Raw genomic sequence first — 22,335 nt, 5'->3', positions numbered from 1 at the left:
AAAATAATAATAATAATAATAATAACAATTGCAAGGAGAGATTAAATAATGAAGTTGATAAAGTAATGGAGAAAATGTGGAAAGTATACAACATAATCAGTCAGTCAATTAGACAGCAACAGCTTAAGAAGGAGAAAAAGAAAAATATACAATCTTACCTGTGGTATTTAGCTGTTGTACGATACGATTAACTGTCGTAAGTACTATTTAATTTGTTTGAATTTTAGAGTTCAATGGGAGGCGGGGATAAAGTTTCCATTATCCTTGGAATTTGTTACTGCTAAAGATCATTACATAACACCGTAAAATTACTCAAGTTGGACAACATACGTTGTGGAATGAAACACGAGTAATGTAACACTCGAAGACACCACAAATCACAGCTCTTCTAATAGAAACAATTACATTTTTGACTGAGACACGAAAGAGCTTTTACCTTAGCTTTTCGTGACGAGATAGTCATGAACCTAGTCTTGTGGGCATCACTAAACTTAATCCTCTAATTATGTGTGTTCAACTATAATAAGGCTTTGTAAGGTAATTAGTTTCTATGGAATTGTAAATATAAAACTGAGAAGCTTCATCAAAGTAGCAGGTATCATAACTCTAGTGAAACCTAACTAATAATATAACTGGGTTCTTCATTGCTCCTCAAATCCAGCTATCTTGGAAGTAAGTTAATGTGGTGGGAAACGGTGTATAGTATGACGGTTAATCTGCGGTTAATATTAGATGTTAGTATGTACACCCGCCAGCGGCACTGTGTTCAAATGCCAGCCAGATGTGTTTCCAAGTTAACTTTAATAGTGGAATCTGTTCTTCATGACCGTGGTGCTCCGTAAAAAGTAGAGCTCCTCCGTGGCTAAGCGGTTAGCGTACGCTCCTTTGGCGTGGGAGACCCGGGTTCGATTCCCGGCGGGAGCTCACGTGGTTCGGATTCCACGTTAATCAGTAGGTCCACGTCTCATATAGCCTCGCTGCTGAAATGGACGCTAAACTAAAATCAACTCAACTCCGTAAAAAGTAAAAATGAACCTTCACTACTCTTACTCCCCTCCTCCTCCTACTACTACTACTAATAACAATAATCTTCAGGACATATCTAATATTAATTCTCTGAATTCGGCTTTGTAATCCCTAAAAATCTTGGTCTACCCTTTTGTCATTAGTTTGTCTACTTAGGAATTTCTTCTTATTCTTACGATCATCACATCAGCAACAGATTCGTGTTTCTCCTTCTCTGGCATTAGTCCTTCAACTCCTCTTAAGTAATCATCGTCTGCCATGTAGAAATGTGGGAATGATAAGTACATGGGGAATTCTGAAAAAAAGTTAATACCGTACTGAATTTAGTAACAGAATGCTTATAGTTATATTGAGGTCTGCGTAATAACGTAATAACAAAACAGCAAAAAGGAAACAACGTGTCAAATAAAATTAAATGTTGTAAGGAAAAACAGAAAAGCAACAAAGTAGTCTTCTGACAATAAAGGTTGGAAACTTATCGCAGTAAAAAGTGCAACATATTTCATTTTGTAAATATCACTGCAGACACCTTCAAGATAACTTACCTTCGAGCTATGCACCGCTGCCAGTTCCATATCAACCGATTAATTCTAGAACCCGATTTGTGGAAAAGCCTTCAGAATCCTATTGTTGTTCATGATATAATTATCATCGTTAATTTACTCCTTTTCAATGCTTGTTTTGTAATCGGAAATAGAAAGTGATCGCCGAGACTTAATTAATCGTTTGAAGATAGGCATGGCATATGAACACTAAGCCGGTGATGCTGGATGTAGTGTATATACAAACAACATTGGATGGAGAGGACGCATGTAATTTATAAGTCTCATTTGTATTTAATTTGTCAAATAAATCATTCAATCCCTAATCATAGGCTTGGATGGTCATTGAGGCGTCAATTCTTATTTCTTTCGCCTTTGGTGAAAGAGTAATAGACATCCCTAAATGGTTATAAGTGAATATACCGTACAGAATCGCTGTTTACTCCTCGTTTGTTTATTCCTTGCTCTAGTTCGAGTTCCGATATTGAAATGAGGACTCACCAAAATATAACACATACAGGATGTTTTTCATGGTTAGATGCTTAACTGCTGTGTAAGTTATTCCTAGCACGTGGTTTTACCGAGTTCAATTCCTCGGTGGGACACTATTGAACACATTACAGTGATTCAGATCAGGGCCGGCCTTAGATGATGGAGATCCAAGGTTTGCAACTAACTTGCACCAAGGTCTGTAGAACCAAATGAAAGAAATGCAGTATGTGATACTAAGCCCTGCAAACACATCATTTACAAAATGTATATCGTTATTACGTATTCATATACAGGGTGTTCCGGGGAAAGCCGACAAATTTCACATATGCGTTCAGAATCTCAATACAAGAAAAAGTCTGCAACTTTGACCGGAAACACTTAATTACGGAGGTAGAGATAATAAAAGGGTAAGAGGAATGACCAATTATAGTAATTACTTTTAATTAGCTCATTCTCCGTAATTAAGAATTTCAGACCAAAGTCGCAGAAAAATATTTTTCTTGTATTGAGATCCTGAACACCTATGATAGGTTTGTAAGTTTATCCCCGGAACCCTTTGCATGTTTACTTATAAGCTTAATTAAGAAAAATGATTAACGTCAAAGACAGTTTCGAAACATTTTCCTGTTTCTATGTTGTGAAGTCCTATTTCAGGAGGAGCTAACAGTAATCTTTCATCATGGACCGATCCCATTTTCCTTTATAACGTTTTCCATCTGCAAAATGTTCTGGTGAAAACGCTCACCCTCTTCATTGCTTATAGCAACTAATTTTTCAGAGAAATAGCTCAAATGCAAATGCAGACAGTGAATGAATTTTAAAATACATATTTCACCCTTGCGCCTCGCAATTTTTCAAGAAGGTTCTGTACCAGTATTTCATAGATTTCTTCTCTTACAAATAAACCTATCGATATTGAAATCTAGTTTCTTGACCAAACTTGGCAGAGAAGTATGGAATATCAAGAAACGTGCGTAACCAAATTTAAAGTGCTTCCGTCCATAAAGACGGCCGCAGTGGCCAAAGAGCTCATTAATCAGAAGCCATAACAATGTGTTTCAAGTTTGAACATTTTATTTTATTTGTAAAACGGGTAAAGGGATGAAAAACAGAAACACATTAACCGACATCGGGAGGAAGTAAATATCTATTTGAGGGCATGCTTATCATGACCGCCATCTAGAAGTCAGCCACTTTGAATCTGGCTCGACTTCTTTAAATAGGAAGGGGGTCACGTAAAATATCAAATTGGGCTAGAATTTTACGAGAAATACAACAGTGAAGTTTATGTTTCCATAAGTTTATATTTGTAAGACTTAATGAAATGCACATTAATATGAATTCGTTGGTTCAAAGGTTTCTTTTAACAGCTGTATCTTTATGAAAAGAATTCAAGTCAGAAAAACCTAAAGTACGCTGGTGAGAACATCGTAAGTAGCTAGTTATGAAAGGTGTAATCAGCTTGAAATCGTTATCGACTGCAGACAAAATAAAATGGTAATGATACGATCACAAGCCTTAAATAACTTATGGAAAATGGATGACATATTTTCCATTGAATCATTCCAGTTAGAAAGCAAACCTTCATAAGCAGTCACCCATTCAGTTCGCACTACAATTCGGTTTTCCTGACTTGACTTTAAAAGATACATCCATGAGAGTTTTCCCAGAAGAGTGCAAAGTTTGTCCTCTGGTTTTGTATATTTAATATACCTATCATAAGAGAAAGGATATGAAAGAAGTCGCTCTGAGGCTGATTTATTTGATACCATCTCGGTATTCACGTTGTATCACATGACATAATCGGTAAGACCACCAGGAACTTTTACGTAGCGGAGTGTTCAAAATAAAAGAGGGTGTGCACCCACAATAGTGATAGGCCCTATAAATTTTTATACAAACTAAAAAGAAAACAATATTTATATTCCCAGGGAGTGTTAGGCATGTACAGAATACTCCCTGGACATAATATCTATTTTTACAACAGAAATTGTAAACATAGAAAAAGGAAAAGAAAGAAAGAAAGGAAATACTGCAGCATTAAATGTAGAAAATATTTGCTTGTGCCCGGAAACTTTATACAAACTATCCATTTACTTGTTAGGAAGAGGTCCTGCCCTTCTTTTTGAAGTCCATCGATGTACACTCATGTTCAAAATTATTGTCGCATGTCTATAAATATGTTGTTCTAGGAATACAATTTGATAACGAATTCGCCTGGTATCTCTTATAATGTTAGTATGTGTATAATTGGCAAAGACAGATATGTGTCAAATTTCATTATACACATAGTATCAGTATTAAAAGAACCCTGCAAAATCATTATCATATTATATTCTTACAAGAAGACAGTTATATATATATATATATATGCGACAACAATTTTGGACATGAGTGTACCTGTATTGCAATATGTTGTGTGTATTTGACAACTGAGAGTAGCAGAACCATCTTAACTTACCATAGCCATTTGGCCGGGAGCCCAGCGAGCATTAGGGGCCCCGCGAGCAGAATGGCATGTATTAATTACATGTATTGTAGCTGCGGTGAAGCAGCCCGGTCCAGGGGAGTATTATTCGGTAGCTGCTAGAGAACAGCTAAGTTCAAAAACGTATTATAATCCTGTGTACTTGCAGTAGTCAGAAGGGCTCAATAAAGTATTTGATTAATATCTGACATTTAACAGTGCTTACCTTGAAATGGTCTGAAAAATTCCAGTTGCCTGAAATATAGTTAAAAGTATCTCGAATTTATCATGAAGTAAAACCCGTCAAAGGTACTATAATTCCCTCTCAATAGAGTATTACTTCCGGATAACCTCGTTGATTACTTCTGAAGTTAACATATTAATACAGTATAACAACATTCTTTTGCATAAACAATAGTATATGAACAGCACTCGTGCCTTTGCTCACTAAGGCTTCCACACTCTTGCATATATGAACACTTATATGTCTGTCAAAATATAAGGAGTTGATGAATTAAATCTTTCCATGTCAAGCAGATTATTCTTTATACACCATGAAGAATTCCATACATTACAGAATGTTGAATAAACCTACCTTGTTAATCAACGACTTTTTTTTTTTTACTGAAAAAATGTCAAAAGATTGGTATGGTTAAACTTATGCTTTGGTACAATAAAAATATGTATCTTTCAGACGTATTCTTTACTATAATGCTATGAGCATATTCAAATACTTGCACTGATACGTTTAGTAATCACTTCTTGCAATTTTACTTAATAGAACTTCACACAAGATTTTAACAAACAAATAATGAAATATATATATTCTGATGAGAAATAGGGCAGAATATTATATGAGATTTCACACACTAAAAGTTTTCTTTCCAATAAATCACAAATAACTATACTATTAACACACGTGATTCCTTTGTTCTTCCGTTTGTTTTTAATATGTGGGCAAAATAACAAATCTTTCTGCGTTTAAATTGTTCTCTTTATGAATTTTTGTTTGGGTTTCACTATAGATGAAGTTATTCTTTAGCAGAATACAAAAAGTCAATTCTATACTTCATTTTAAAATAATTTTGCCATCGGTAATTTGTTTTACAACTCCACTCGCCACCATTCACCTTGACTTTTTTTTTATTTGACTTCCTTTCACTGTTGCCAGTTCTCGCTAGGTGGAAAATATTCTTGAACAATAGCAAATACAAAACGACGTAAGCTGATGGAGGAAAAGTCGGTGAAATTTTTTCTTTTAGTTTCTATAGCCGAGTTATATTGGCGCACGACGGGAACGAAAAATGTTCAGACGTAAACAATTTTTCAAGAATCCTGGTTTAAAACAAAACTGTTTACTGTTTTTTGGATAGTAGTTTTGCACGATAATACCAAGTTTGACACTTGAACATAACTTTTGAAGTGAACATACTTTATAATACAATATGTGTGTATAGTTGTAACGTTACATCAACGATCCAAACAATCTCTAAATATTTTCTTTGACTTTTATATCTTTTCAGTGAGAACTTTCGCTACATCGTTCATCAGAAGAATATACTTTTTTTTTGTTCAGTTAAACAGTTTTAAACATCTAAACTTTTCGTTACAATGCACAAATCTTAAATGATGTTCTCTCGATATGTACTTTGTCAAAACAACAAACAAAATCAAATATAGAAAATTACACTAATAGATTTAAAAAAAATTCAAGCAGATGCACAAAATATTCAAAGACAATACAGACATATAAACATGACATTAAAGTTACAACACAATACATATTAACATCTGTTTAATATAGTAATCCACATATATCAGTGTCTATAAATTGGATAAAACGCGTGTTTAAATGATTTTTAAGCAGTTTCAACTTTAATTTCTTACAAGAAATATTTTGACACAAATACTGCTAACAAGATCACATTACGTTGATCAATTGCATGAGTTTACATGAATAATTGTGTCCGGTTCTTTACTTTTTACATTTAAGGCATTTTGTTTTGTTAAACTTTGAATAGGTTCACTTACATGTTTGAGTGCTAAATTTAACCATAACTGTCTGGTTTTTTCTGTGGGTCTCCACACTTTCATTCTGTCTATTGAGTGAGTACCTCGTGATTCTCCTGTAAGAGGGTCAACTAATTTGAATACTTTGTCAGATACTTTAGTTTGACATATATAAGGACCTTGATATAAGTTGAAGAACTTACTAATTTGTTTATTTACAACTGAACTGTGATGAGTTTGCAAAAGAAAAACTAAATCATTCTCTTTAATTTTGTATCTATTCTCTTGTGAAGCGTTGTACTTTTTATTTCGTTTTCGAATTTTTTCTTTCCTACGATAATCGGCCATAACCAATTTGTTTTCCCAGTTTAATGGTTCATTTTCGTCATAATCACTATCAGTCACAATTCCAAAGTGTTTGAATACAGCGCACTGTGGTTTAACATTTAAGTGCATACTTGCAGGGCTAATTCCCAAACTGCTGCAAATAGAATAGTTTAACAATATCACAACTTGCGGAATATATTTCTCCCAAGAAGGATGATTATCGTTACATAATAACTTAAAGAGACGATTCGTTTCCCTATGGATCCTTTCCACGACAGAACTTTTAGGGTGGTATGGGCTGACATAATGGATTTTTATCCCATACTGTTGGATCTTTTCTTTAAAATGTTTAGAAGTAAAACAGCTGCCATTGTCTACTAATATGGCTTCTGGAACTCCTAGCGCAGTCATGTAATAATATTCGAGACATCTCAACACACTTTTGGAGGTAGCTCTTCGTATTGGATACATAACATAATAACGGCTATATACATCCAGGATAGATAAAGCAAATCTATTACCATTGCTAGAAGCCGGATAAGGGCCTAGGATATCCATGGAAATCAACTGTCTTACATTTTTTACTTCCACTGTTTGCAACGGTCTAGCTGGAGGTGATGTTTCTGCTTTATTTAACTTACACTGAGTACAGTCACGGATAAAATTTGCAACATCACGCCTTATAGACTTCGAGTGACAGTACTCTTGAACATAAGCTAACGATTTATCAAAACCAAAATGCCCATATTCGTCATGCATCGTCTTGATTACATCTCCTACAAGAGAAGGTGGAATACATATTTTCCAAATTTTCGGGAAGTGGTAACTTCTAGTTAATAATATATTATTTTCTAGTTTATAAAATTCTTCAAGATTCTTATTTTTGACTGTACTAAATGGATCATTTGGATTATTTAAATACTTTATAATTTTTTCATACTCGGGATGTTCCCTTTGTTTTTGAATTAACTCCCGAATAGTAAGATTTTTGAAACAAGGTGGTAGTACTTCATACAAATTAATTACATGTTTTTCTAAATCGGGAAATAACACAATTCTGGATAAAGCGTCGCTGGCCACATTTTCTTTACCAGGTACGTATATAATTTCAATGTCGAATCCTTGAAGTTCAATGCTCCATCGAGCTAATCTTGAATTCCATTGACGCATCCGGTGTAGATAAACTAAAGGATTATGGTCAGTGTAAATTTTAATGTGTCTACCGTATAACAGTTGAGACCATTTCCTGATAGCAACCATGATTGACAAAGCTTCAAGTTCTGTTATGGTGTAATTCTTTTCAGATGGCCTTAGCATCCTACTATGGAAACCTAAAATATGTCTTTGCCCGTCTATATCTTGAAAAAGTATACTTCCCAGAGCTACACTACTGCAATCAGTTATTAAACAGAAATCTTCATCTAAATGTGGGTGAGCCAATAAGACATTAGTAGCTAAATCTCTTTTTAATTGCTCAAAGCTATTTTCACATTCATCAGTCCAAACCCACTTCTTTCTTTTTTGCAATAGAGAAAACAAAGGTTGAGCCTTATAAGCAAAATTATGAACGAATTTTCCACACCACTGAAATAGTCCAATGACACGTTGTAACTCTTTTAGATTCCTCGGTCTAGGAAGTTGTTGAATACACTCAACATATGACTGATCTTTAGAAATACCTTTCGCACTCACATTAAATCCAAGAAAACTGAAATTGGTGTTACAAAAAGAAGATTTTTGCAAATTTAGAGTCATTCCAGCATCTTTTACTTTAGTGAATATTTCGTCCAATAGGCACATTTGTTCCTCAAAACTGAATGTTGGTATCGATATATCATCGATATAATATACTAATTTGTCTATTAAGCCAGTTCCTAAAACAGTCTGCAGGCACATAGTAAAAGCTGCAGCGCCATTTATGTACCCATACGGTACGCGAAGGAATTGATACATCTTCCCATTCCACGAAAATGCAGTGTAAGGTCTGCTCTTTTCACTAATGGGTGTTTGAAGGTACGAATTCACAAAGTCAATGCAAGTAACATATTTCACTCCTTGAAACTTTAAAAGTAAATCGTCGATTTTGTTCACTTTTAACTGTTTCAATGTAACGTGTTTGTTTAATTCAGTTAAGTCCACTACAGTTCGAAGTTTATTAGTATTTTTCTTTGCAACACACAGTAAAGGATGACAGTGTATAGACACACACTCTTCTATGATTCCGCAATCTAACCATTCCTTTATTTGATTTTCAATATTCGCCTTGTATTTAAAAGGTAACGGATATTGACGTTTTACGATAGCTTCTTCCGTATCGACATCAATAGTATATGAATACTTATTACATTTGCCTGGAAAGTTACTGAAGACATTTTTGTGTTTTAACAGGAGTGCATATAATTGCTGTTTCTCATGTAATTCCAGATGAGAAATCTCATCGACTTTACTTTTGATATCCTCTACTGAAGGGTATGAATCATTCTTCACATTACAAATATTTTCAGAAAATGAGTTATTTTCTTCTGGCTTACTCGTTATATGGAGTCTTTTTATTTCTTTCTCAAGATCATCAACTTGGTTCCCATAAAATTCAAACAAAAATTTATTTTCACTAGCTTCGTTTGAATTTATCTCTTGTAACATGTGTATACTGATATTACTAAATTGGTACTTTTTCCTAAATGAATCATAAGTCTTACCTCTTTCTTTTATCTGTTCAACCCATTCCTTTTCTAACTGATGTTTCATATTACTCAATTTTTTTACTACTGCACAATTTGAAATTTTTACTTTACAAAGAGTTTCGTCCTCATCGTCACTATACCTAAATGTTAAGGATGGATTACTAACACTAGAATTGTTTACATCTTCACTCCTTGCAACACCATGCTTATTGTGTTTTGTTAAAATTTTTATAGATGATTTTGCTTTGTTTTCGCCTTGAGAATTACACCTCATTTCCAAGAAGTTATCTTTCATAGCTACCTTAATTATATTGTGATCATGTCCTAGTGTTACTGTATTCTCTCGAAAATCCATACGACAATTGGCTAACGAAAGAAAGTCTCGCCCTAGCAAACACTTACAATTTAGGTCACTCACAACTAGGAATCTAACTTCAAAACTTAAAGGACCAATTTCTACACCCAAGGTTACTTCTCCTTTAATCATCTTTTTTCGTTTACCAGTGTAATCTACTAGCACTATATGAGGTGTTGCCTTAAGTTGGGCATGTGAAACAATACTAGAAATTTGTTTCCACGTTTCGAAAGTAAGTAAAGAGGCTGATGCTCCGCTATCTAAGAGAGCGTATAACTCATTGTTGAAAATCTTCACAGCAATTTCCGCAGTACCAATGGGAGAGTTAGTATTACTACTATTTTGTTCACTAGTTTCATCTTCGGAAATACTTTCGTCATCCCATTGCACTACATTAATTAAACTTTTATTAATCTTCACAAATACAGTCTGATGGGTTGGATTGAGTGCTTTAGTAACGTCTGAATTGCAATGGAATTTGTTCTCCCTGTTATGCGCACTCTCCACACAGGGTGGAACTAGTTTGGGTGCTGGAACCTTACTTGACTATTTGATACAGGAGAAGAACTAACAGCAGGTGACTGAGTAAATGCTGTGTTTTGGGAAACGTTCCTGTCTTGGAGTTGCGTAACATGGGATGGTACTTGTCCTACATTATTTAAATTTCCTCTATTCGGGTAATTTTCACTATCAAAACTTTCGGCAGATAATGATGACTTAGCTTGTTCATCCTGATCACTAACTACATTTCTTTCACAATTGCAAGAACAACCCTTTCGATCATTCTGGCTGTTCCGTCTGTTATACTTATTATAACCTCTATTCCATTTACTTCTATCATCTTTGACTTTTCGGTAACTCTGATTTCTACCATTACCCTCCTGTATTACGTTATGTTTTTGTTTCTTAGTGGTATTTTGATCACTGTGATTTTCTACAGAGATCCTATTGACTTTCAAATATTTTTGGTAATTGTTATTACGATTATCGTTACGAGGAATAGCTTCTAGTTTTTGAATAACAGGTAATACTGTAGGTAAAGTATACGTATTCAATGTGGTAAGTTGTCTTCTGAAAAAATTAGGTATAAGATTTATCACCATATTAATAGCAAGTGGTTCAGATATATTTGGATTAATTTCTCTTATCTTTCTAACTCTATCAGAAACAAAATTGTATACACTTCCATCGCTCCTAGAATCGTAATGCTTGCTTTGCAGTGTGACTAACTTATTTGCCTGAACTTGCTCGTTTTCAAATTCTTTTTTGAACTTCTCTTCGAAATCATGAAAGGAACTAAAAGACGTACAATTACTGTCAAACCAGTTTCTAGCTGAATCTGTGAGTAAATATCTAACTACCTCTAGATATTGATGAGAAGAAATATTCATCATTCTAGCATCATCGGAAAAATGTTTCAGAAAGCTAGTAGCAGTAAGGTCGTTTTCGTATCCTGAAAATTTGTAAAAAGTATCTAGATCCCTCTTTTTAATACTCATCCTCTTTTCTACCCGTTTACGTTTCTTTTTTACATTACTACAAGAATTTTGATACTGGTCACTACCTTTTGAACTGACTGACTCTAAGTCACTTTCGCTTGTATCTGTTCTATTATTGACGCAAGTATTATCCTTAACAGTAACTTCACCAGATTCCTTTCTGGTTTCTGCCAATGGAAAGTCATAACCTGAATCAGGAAATGTTTTAACTTTCTTATCGCCAGTCAATGGTTGTAGATTCCTAACTTCTTTTTCGATTCTATCTATTCTTTGGTTTACATACGAACTTACATTCTCTACAGACTTCTGTGCTTGAAAGGCGTTTTCACGAGCAACTCTGCTCATTTCTTGAATTTCTGTGATTTTACCCTGCAACTGACAATATTGCTTCTCTTGTAAAGCACATTGCTTTTGTACCGGTAACAGATCATTTTCCACTATTTCTATTTTAGGCGTAACCCGATCTAATGTAACCTGCAAACTTTCTTGGGTTTGGATAACTTCACCTAACTTCCCTAAAACATGGTCATAATTACTGTTTAAGGAAACCATGTCTGATTGTAGTTGATTTACTGTTTGGTTAACCTGTACTAATTTATTTTCGTGGTCGTCTATGTGCGATTGAAATAGTGATGTCATTTCCTCATATTTCTTTTCACAAGCTAACTTAACTGCGTTCACCTCTTGCATAATTTTTTCGTAAGATTTACTCACTCTATCTCCGATTTCTTCTGACAATTTTTCATTGTGTTGCATTAACATTTTTTCAAAGGTATTACCCAACGTTACCACTTGGGATTGAAATTCTTTATTGTTACTTTCTACTTTGCTACCTAAATTTTCAATAGCTCGCATCAATGTCTCCAAAGACATTTCCTTAAGTTCACTCATTTTGACTACTAGAGATATACAAGGAAGAACAGTGTTAATATACTTTTCTTCAACACTAGTTGTTTACTACTGTGCACATAGTACTACTAACTATTGTACACAAGGGTATATTTTGTTTATATCTGAATAACACTCTTTAATTGCACACTGAGCACGATACTTTCTATAACGGTCGTAGTATGGTCCCTTGAGGGAAAGCCATTCTGTAGCTGCGGTGAAGCAGCCCGGTCCAGGGGAGTATTATTCGGTAGCTGCTAGAGAACAGCTAAGTTCAAAAACGTATTATAATCCTGTGTACTTGCAGTAGTCAGAAGGGCTCAATAAAGTATTTGATTAATATCTGGCATTTAACAGTGCTTACCTTGAAATGGTCTGAAAAATTCCAGTTGCCTGAAATATAGTTAAAAGTATCTCGAATTTATCATGAAGTAAAACCCGTCAAAGGTACTATAATTCCCTCTCAATAGAGTATTACTTCCGGATAACCTCGTTGATTACTTCTGAAGTTAACATATTAATACAGTATAACAACATTCTTTTGCATAAACAATAGTATATGAACAGCACTCGTGCCTTTGCTCACTAAGGCTTCCACACTCTTGCATATATGAACACTTATATGTCTGTCAAAATATAAGGAGTTGATGAATTAAATCTTTCCATGTCAAGCAGATTATTCTTTATACACCATGAAGAATTCCATACATTACAGAATGTTGAATAAACCTACCTTGTTAATCAACGACTTTTTTTTTTTTACTGAAAAAATGTCAAAAGATTGGTATGGTTAAACTTATGCTTTGGTACAATAAAAATATGTATCTTTCAGACGTATTCTTTACTATAATGCTATGGGCATATTCAAATACTTGCACTGATACGTTTAGTAATCACTTCTTGCAATTTTACTTAATAGAACTTCACACAAGATTTTAACAAACAAATAATGAAATATATATATTCTGATGAGAAATAGGGCAGAATATTATATGAGATTTCACACACTAAAAGTTTTCTTTCCAATAAATCACAAATAACTATACTATTAACACACGTGATTCCTTTGTTCTTCCGTTTGTTTTTAATATGTGGGCAAAATAACAAATCTTTCTGCGTTTAAATTGTTCTCTTTATGAATTTTTGTTTGGGTTTCACTATAGATGAAGTTATTCTTTAGCAGAATACAAAAAGTCAATTCTATACTTCATTTTAAAATAATTTTGCCATCGGTAATTTGTTTTACAACTCCACTCGCCACCATTCACCTTGACTTTTTTTTTATTTGACTTCCTTTCACTGTTGCCAGTTCTCGCTAGGTGGAAAATATTCTTGAACAATAGCAAATACAAAACGACGTAAGCTGATGGAGGAAAAGTCGGTGAAATTTTTTCTTTTAGTTTCTATAGCCGAGTTATAGTATTATGAGGAAAATTTAGTCACAGGGACCACAACACATTTGTTTGCTCTGGGTCCTAATATGCTGTTAAAACGGCACTAACGTCGGGCCCGATTGGAAGCAATCTGTCCAATTGGCTTAAAGCCGGCCCTGATTCAGATACCACCTTAAACTGTAAAGTCAAGTCTGACATAACCTCGATACTGGAAAAGGACGCTACATTTCAATAAGAAAACGAAAACACTGAAGTTACTCTATAATTCTGTCACAATTAGCAAACGGTGGTAATTTTGCGATCTTTATTGTCAGCCCTTGTGCAGCTGATTTGATCTTAATATTAGTGTGAAACTCTGGTTTGCACAATCAAGTACATTTCAGTGGCTCTACCTTCCCTGCTACTATCTTCAGTGCAACATTAATTTGATCAACATTTACTTACATTTAGAATCTCCTAATTTAAACCTACAGAATATCTGTGGTGGAACATCATTTCTCATCATCACCGTCTCCTTTAGCCTAACCGGCATAACCGTGGGACTGAAACTTAAAGATTTCATTTCATTTTTCATTTTCAAATAAATCTAAATTTCATGTCTACGTATGCCAATACTATCAGTTGCTGGTAATTTGTGTTAATTGAATGACAATATAAACATAATATTCAAATATGGTGTTGGTTCTAGTCTATTGTTTGATCTCACTAGGAAAAGGACAGTAAAACAAAAGCAAAGGACTTGAGTTGCTTAATGATAAATTTGTTACTGCTTTCTTCTGAAACATGTATAGTTCGGTTTTTGTTTCCCACTTTAGATATGGGCCGTTAATGATAGCAAGAAAATTCAGCAAAATTGCGTGGAATTTGAAAGCTTAATATTACGTTTGAGATGTTTGAGTAGTAATATCAAACTAGACTTGACATCCAGTACTTATGCTCTACACAGTTTGTGCAAGACATTCCGCTGTCCCTCAGGAAACATAATTCCAAAATAAATAAATGATTACGATTTTGACTCTTCAAACTGTATTTTTAGAAGATAAGCCTGCTTTTAAAACAACAAATTGAGTTGAATATAGCCTATCTAAACAAATTGAGTTGAATATAGCCGCATCAATATAGCCTATCTAAACATTTAAAACTCCATATTATTTCACTATCGCCTATGCATTTTTAGTTTTACTATCATTATTCTTCTCCCACTACTCCCTACGTCCAAACACTTTGTCTTTCTGTGTATTAGTTTATATTTTTCTACCTTCCTGAAATTTTCTATAACATCATATTTATGGGTATCAGTGACGAAATGGGTCATAAACTTCGTGACCCGTGAGGAGGAAGATCCGAAAGCAGTTCGACTTGTGACCCAAGAAACCAGTGACGCGGTATAACTCGAGGTTGACGAAAAATCTTCACATATAGAGGCTCTGTACATACACACACACACACACACCGACAAATGTCTGTTACAAAATATCAGATTTCAGTAGACTTCCATAAACTGAGACATGGGTTAGAATTTTTTCTTTGATTGTAACTCAGCATGTCAAAATAAGTCTTCATGCAAAATTTTTGCAACTCGATTGTAGTTGGTTTGATAAATGAAAGAATATAAATATTGCCCCTTTATAAGATTTTCCCTTTCTGGTTAAATCTTAGATTTTTACTGAGACGACCAAAACTCAATCACTAATTAAAGTAGAAGTAAGAGATATACCTCATTTGAACTGTAAGCGTTTTAATTCAAGTAGCTCTCAAACTGTTTCACAATGCAGGATCAAAACCGTAAATGCGCTCCCATCGGCATTCGAACTAGGAACTTCGTGCTTCGAAGGTAAAGTGTCAGCAATGGCCAAAGAAGATTTTTTTCTACAGATATACAAACTCAATTTTAAAAATATTATAAACATTTTTTTAAATCTAACAAGCAGTTTCAAAACTAGGAAATGGAATTCTTAGCACATCAAACTAATCTAAATCTTCTGATTAAAATCACAGAATAGTTAGCAATTACTTCTTGATAACTTACATCTGTTAAATTAGGGAAAATAATAATTTATTTTATTTATTCAGTAAATAAATTGTTATCTGTCGTCCTGAAGTTGAATATCTATAAAACTCCATCTTTATTTTTCTGTATATAGGAATTGTCAAGCACACTGGTATACGTGACTCGTGTTGGCCGCTGGCGAACGACAAAACTGCAGGCGGCTATGTGTACGTTCAATTATTCAAAATACAAAGGATATTTTGCTGGCTTTAGAAAATGGCAATTTGATGGCCTATAAAAATAGCCTCATTGAAGGAGTGTATGTTTGAGACTCACTTGTGTGTGTGTCAAAACGTTCCACTGAAAGATAACAACAAGGATTATCAGAGTACATGGGCGTGAGAACCACTGAAAGGAAAATATAGATACATGTTTCTCTTATGAAAGATGTCAAAATTTAATCTAACAAGCCAGTAAAACTTGTCATGTAGAATATCACTAATTCCAAACGGTTTGTATTAAATCTTCTTGTGAAGCCTTTGTTCAAAACTACTGTCTTAGTATGGAATGACGAATAAACTTGAAATATTTGAAATAGCCAAGACACGGTACTTTGATTCAGAAAAGTTAAACACGCCAATATTCGTGCTCAATTAATAGAACCATTAATCCTCTATATTACAGATAATTCAACTGCTTTCGGGTCATTGAGTCTGTTTGGGTCAATCCTGATTACCCTGTCTGTCTAGGTCATCAAGGACTCTCCGCGTCGCAGGATCCGGCCTAGTCATACCGAATCTCTTAAGTGATAATTCGGATACAATCCTTGACCCAAGGGATGGGGTGATACATAACCTTTGCCATCAATGATTAGTATATTGCTTTTATTACTTAATTTGTTACTACAAATTCCTCAAAATGATGTTGAATTTTTCTAGGCAATTCATTGTCTAAATCTTTATACATATTTTTTCTTCAGTTTATTTTTACTTCCGGGTCTTTCTTTTCTTTTGTTTTCCTCCAACATTACTTCTGTAAAACGTTTCTTTTTAGACGTACTCACTTTATGATATCCTATCGTTTCCTCTGCAGCCTCATACACGTGCTGTAATTTGGGATACTCCTACAACCCCTTAGTTCCAAGTTCATTATTAAGTATTTTTTGGGGGGTATTTTTTAAAGGAAACATAGCAAGGTCTGTTTCTTGTTTCAAGTATTGCATTTTAATTTAAAATTGATTGAAAGATCTAACTAATCACTAAACATTACCAAGAAGCTAAAGAAGTTACTACCTACTGGGTAGAATTAGAAAATACTTACTAAGACACGTTGAAAGATCAAGGACTCCTTTCTTCAAACAGGCTTCTTCTCTTGGACAAAAACAGTAATTTTCTGAATTCTGAACGACATCTGCGAGAACTTTTTCCGTTAAAATATAACGAGAAGTATGAATAATTCCTTCGTATGTAAATTCTTTTTCGTATTTCAAAGGCAATGACCTGTGAATGGCAGAAACAAAGCCTTAGACATCTAAACTACAGTGAAGTAAAACGTTATTTTCAATAAGTAGAATACATGATAAAAGATGGGGAAGTAACCTTTATTTCTAACTATGTAGTGAGTCCCTTCGTTGCGTATATTTATAATAATATTTATAATAATCAACTTAATACTTCACCAACCTACGAAAATAAAAGCCATGTGAGCAAAATTTAGTAGCTCTAGTTGCTTCATCATTATCATAACGTCAATAATAATATATAGATCTTTCAAGTGAAATATACATAATCATGGACGAGCATATCCACAGAAACATTCCTTGATTTTATTGGATTATATTAAAATACAGTTTAAGGTGCTAGTGAATACATAGCCCCCAAAACAAGTTTAATTTCTATTTTTACAACTCTTGTACCAAGAGAAGGCAGTAAAATCAACTTGAAGATGACGCTGCCAGTGTATATTGGAATTTCGTTCAATGAAAAGTGGTGCAGCTTGTCATCAAGCGCAAATTTAATATTAACCCACCTCGAAGTAAGTCATTTTTCTAAGTGTTACAGAAATTTTCTTGAGAAGGATGTATCTGTGATCTGGGTAAAATATATTCAGGCAGTCCACCAGTCACAAATCAGCTTGTTGATAGCGTCAGACAAGTTTGTTTCGCGAAGCTCAAAAATGTGAAAGCGTTGAGCTAACGAAAAATTACAAATCTTAACGAGCACGGTTACCAAGATCTTACGTAATCGCTCCCATGTGCACCCTTATGAGCCATAGTTCGTGCAGAAATCAAAACCTGACGACAGTGTAAAGAGACTTCAATTCTGCGCTAATCTCCAATTATTCATGGAAAGTAAAGGTAATCTGAAGTCAATTATCGTAGTCAGTAATGATATTTTTGATTATGACCCAGTGACTCGCCAAAGTTACTTGTAAGTGTCATGTAAATGATTAAAGCCACAAGTGATTGATGAGATAGATATCTACATTCTTCTATAAGATGAGGCACCGTCCCACTGGCATTGCCATGTTCGTAAGTATCTTCATGACAGCCTTCCAAATAAATGGATTAGTCGCGCTGGACCAAATGAAAAGTGGTCCTCATATTGCTGGACTTTATTATTTGGCGGGTGCACGCTTTTAGTAGCCAGAATATGGATCATATGCAGAGGCACATCAAAAAATTTCCGACTCGATGACACTGGATATGCTTTTGAGAGTGTGGCCGGTGTTTGGCGTATAACACGTGGATCAAGTGTCTGTAACGAACTGACATCACATAAAACTTGATGAACTTATGAAACTTATCTATCCAGATAAAAATAATATTCAAATTAATTTTGATTTTATAATCACTTCAAGTGAAGGAGCGTTTCTGTCAGCACGCTGAATATAAGGCAATAAAACTTCACCACAAGTTTTAATGTTTCAGATACTTGTGCCGGTAGATCACTTATTACCAATGGTGTCATTCAAATAATTTAACATGAGGTTCTACGATTACTATTTAACAACTGGTTCTGTGATCAACATAGTAAGTTGAATTGCTATATGGTTATATTATTATTTAGTCCGATAATAGTAGTAATATTGACTAGGATTAAGTTAAATATCATATTTATATTCATATTTTGTATATTGAGTTTTAAAAGTAGTACTATGAAATTATTTATTTCGTAAGTAATAGATATAGAGGTGAAGATACATTTTAACTACTAGTTCGTCCATTTTAATCTATAGTGTGCAGTCCCGAAACATTGGGCGTAACAAATAGTATAGTAAAAATATATACCATAATTGTCACCACTACAATCCTACATACACGCCCCTGCTGACATGACGTGAATATATTGCTAATTTAGTAACCATTCGAACTCCTGTTGTATTTTAGGTTATAAAGATGTAAGTGTGTGACTAATCATTGAAAACATAAGAATAAGTTTATAATACCTAACCAAGTTTCAAGACACACGATTGGTAAATTTGCACAATAGTGTGAAAGCATGCATGTACGAAAACGTATATTATCTATACAAAAACTAGTCCTTGTTAAATAGCTAACACAATTATTACAATTTTACTGAATAAAACTTGTACCTTCAATTGAAATTTTACATAGAAAATTTCTGAATTAAAATTTCCAGATAGATAACACAGATAACTTACCGGCATATATCCGAAATAAATACTTGTAAAGTATCTTCTCGTGTTATATATGGACTTAATAATGGTGTATTTGATCCATTTATCATATTACATGTATTGTCACTCCACGTATTTACTGATGAATATCCATTCCAGCTTTCAATATGACCTGTTAAGTCAGGGTTACCATTCCCCGTGTTAATAACGAATATTCCATCGTCGGTGAAGTTTTTCTGTGAAAGTAATATTCAGATTAGCAGTGTTTCTTTTTACATTCGATATGTATAAATTGCAAACACCATACCAAGGACAAGATAAGCGTTTTTAAATAAATTAATACACGCCGATCTTTTACTTCAAATTTTATAGCTGTAAGAATCTGAGTTTAGATTTAATCAGGCAGTGCTTCCCCGTGCGAATGGTAAATTTATATATCATGGTGGTATTAAGGTTAGCAAAGGTTGGGTACTTAGAGTCTGCACGGTTTTAAGTAGCCACCTCTCCCTACTAACTACAAATTTCTCTCACTGCTAACTCCTCTATCAAATACAAAATATTTTATCTTTTAGGTGAAGTAGTAATCTGGAATTAACGAATGTGTGGTAGAAAAACTGCACTGAGAAAAAAATGTTGGTGGCGTACTTAAAAAGATAGGTTACATGCGTAATTCCTGTAGTTTTTTGACTTAACGTACAGCAGACGTATAACTGAAAACGCATGTTTTATAATACTTTCTATATAAGTGTTCCATCTATACGTACTTTCCGTATGAAGCAATGTAGGTGGTCAGGATCTCACATACAAATGGACGTATATAACATATAGCTGACTAAGCTAACATAAGTATATGCATGTGATATACGGAAAACTGTTAGATGTCAGACATCCTGCAACGGCATGATGTAACATCTAAGGGCAGTACCTATGTAGCATACGAATAACGTACGCTCCGTACTAATTTCTATAGTAAGCAAGAAGATACCTTGTATTTGTACAATATACCGCTGTCCGGAGAACGGATTTTTCTCTGTGTGGGATAATCAGCACATACTACACATACTTTTCAGCTTAACAACACAATTTCCATCCATCCATACATAAATTACATGAAGCAGTTCTGTTGTATACAGTAGTTATTGAAGCTTTGTGTAAATACCTACACCTAGTTCCTAACAGGGGTGGCTTTAGGATTTTAATTTTAGGTAGGCCCGCATTTCATTAATTAAACATTTGAGTAATTAATGACAGTAGAAAATTACTTTTACAGTAGTGGTTGATGATATTTGTTAAATAAATATCTACCATTAATATAAATAGTGGGAAATATATCAGGGGTATAGAAGCAAAACCTGCTAAATCCATTTTTCAATTTTATCAGGAAACGAAGAAAAAGTGACACCTTCATGTTTCAGAGTTATTTAACATTTTTTTTTTTTTGTTTAATGGTCACTACTTAATGAAGATGAGTGAAATCTATCACTAAAGAAAAACAATTGTTCAACAATTCTGAAACATAAGGGTGTTACTTTTTCTTCGTTCCCTGACAAAATTGAAAAATAGATTTAGCAAGTTTTGCTACTATAGCCCTGATATTTACACTTTATTGTATATTGTAGCGTTTATATATTTTTCAAAATTTTTTGGTAGTCCCGTGTCTACCCGGTGTACCCGCTAAACTAACTTACCACTAGTTCCTAAACATAAAATATTTGTTTGTCTAATGAAAGGGATGATTAAATAAAATTAATAAATTAGAATAATAAATATGAGATCTTTATCTAATGTAGTAATAATATTGGACTTCAAATAACGTACCCTAAATAAAATAAAGGAATTAGGTGAATTCTTATGTTATATTTATCCAATGCAAAACATGATTTTGCCCCACTCCAATAGAAACAACAAAAATTTTAGAGCAAATTGCTTAATTTCTCCAAAATCATCATACCTTATTTATTTATCACTTTTGAATCAAACAAATTTTATTGTATTTATCAGTATAAAGTAAAGTAAAGAACATAATATTGCTACCAGATTCTGTAGGAGGTAACGTTGCTAAGGAAGGGGCAAAACTTGAAGATGTTTCGTCTCGAATAGGTGCCGGGAGGCACGCTGACTCCATAGTAGAGCACTTTCCGCTAGTACGTGGAGTCTGTGGTTCGATCCCGGCCAAGTAAGTTTGTGGTGGACATCCTCGTGTCTGTGGGTTTTCTCGGGGTACTCCCATTTCCTCCACATTCTTATTCCTCCGTCTCCCTTAGCCTGACGCACGTATTCGTGGAACGTCAAACTGAAAGATTCCATTTTTTCGAACAGGTGCCATGAAAATATCGTCTCAGAAGTGTATCATTGTTAATGGAAGAGTTCTGTCACGCCTCACCTTGTGAGCAAGCCTTATATAAGAGCCAACACAAAACTTGATGAAACGTGTTAATATCACTACCTAACATTACGAAGTTAATATTTAACTGACCCTTCCTGCTGCCTTCGGTACGAGGTTCCAGGTTATTAGAACATTGAACGTATCATGATGTTTCAGATTTCACCTTAAACTGTAGTCCCGGTCTTATGTAGTCTTGGTGTTGAAGAGGAACACTAAAACCTCAATGAACAACTAAACCGAAATAAATATATTTTATGTACCTGTAAGTATACTGGCAACACCGAATTATTATATGAAAGATTCCGTATAAAGAAGAATGCTATTAATCTTGTAAACTATATTTAGGTGTATTATCAATGATTATTAGATTAGTTTCTTAAGATGCTTTTGCGACACTTACTCTTATTTCTGGTTAGTATTTTCTGTTAAAGAGTCTCGCCGTGTCCATATTATTTGACAAAACTCTTCCAAGTTATGTATCAATGAAACACACTTCAGGTTAGATGTATGTTTTCGTTTTAACCATCTAAGAGAATTTATTCAGTAATTCCCACATCAGTATTTCCGCGGGCAACGAACAATAACAAAAAAGGCCTTTGTCAACACTAATAACTATTTAAACTTTTCCTTCCTTTC

General features: G+C 34.1%; 1 protein-coding gene across 1 annotated transcript in view; it reads right to left on the bottom strand.

Moving 5' to 3' along the window:
• LOC145694048 (sensory neuron membrane protein 2-like) overlaps positions 1-22,335 on the bottom strand; it is a 67,738-nt gene that overhangs the window by 18,012 nt on the left and 27,391 nt on the right. Inside the window, exons 5-7 of the mRNA XM_081770186.1 lie at positions 19,338-19,549; positions 16,995-17,173; positions 1,203-1,321 (exon numbers count right to left, since the gene is read on the bottom strand). Of these exons, the coding sequence (XP_081626312.1) occupies positions 1,203-1,321; positions 16,995-17,173; positions 19,338-19,549 (510 nt within the window). The remainder of the gene's footprint in view (positions 1-1,202; positions 1,322-16,994; positions 17,174-19,337; positions 19,550-22,335) is intronic.

The sequence above is a fragment of the Thermobia domestica genome, chromosome 9 (assembly GCF_964235325.1).
Source record: "Thermobia domestica chromosome 9, izTheDome1.hap1.1, whole genome shotgun sequence".
Classification (NCBI taxonomy): Eukaryota; Metazoa; Arthropoda; class Insecta; order Zygentoma; family Lepismatidae; genus Thermobia; species Thermobia domestica.
This window is presented reverse-complemented; position numbering and strand designations above follow the sequence as displayed.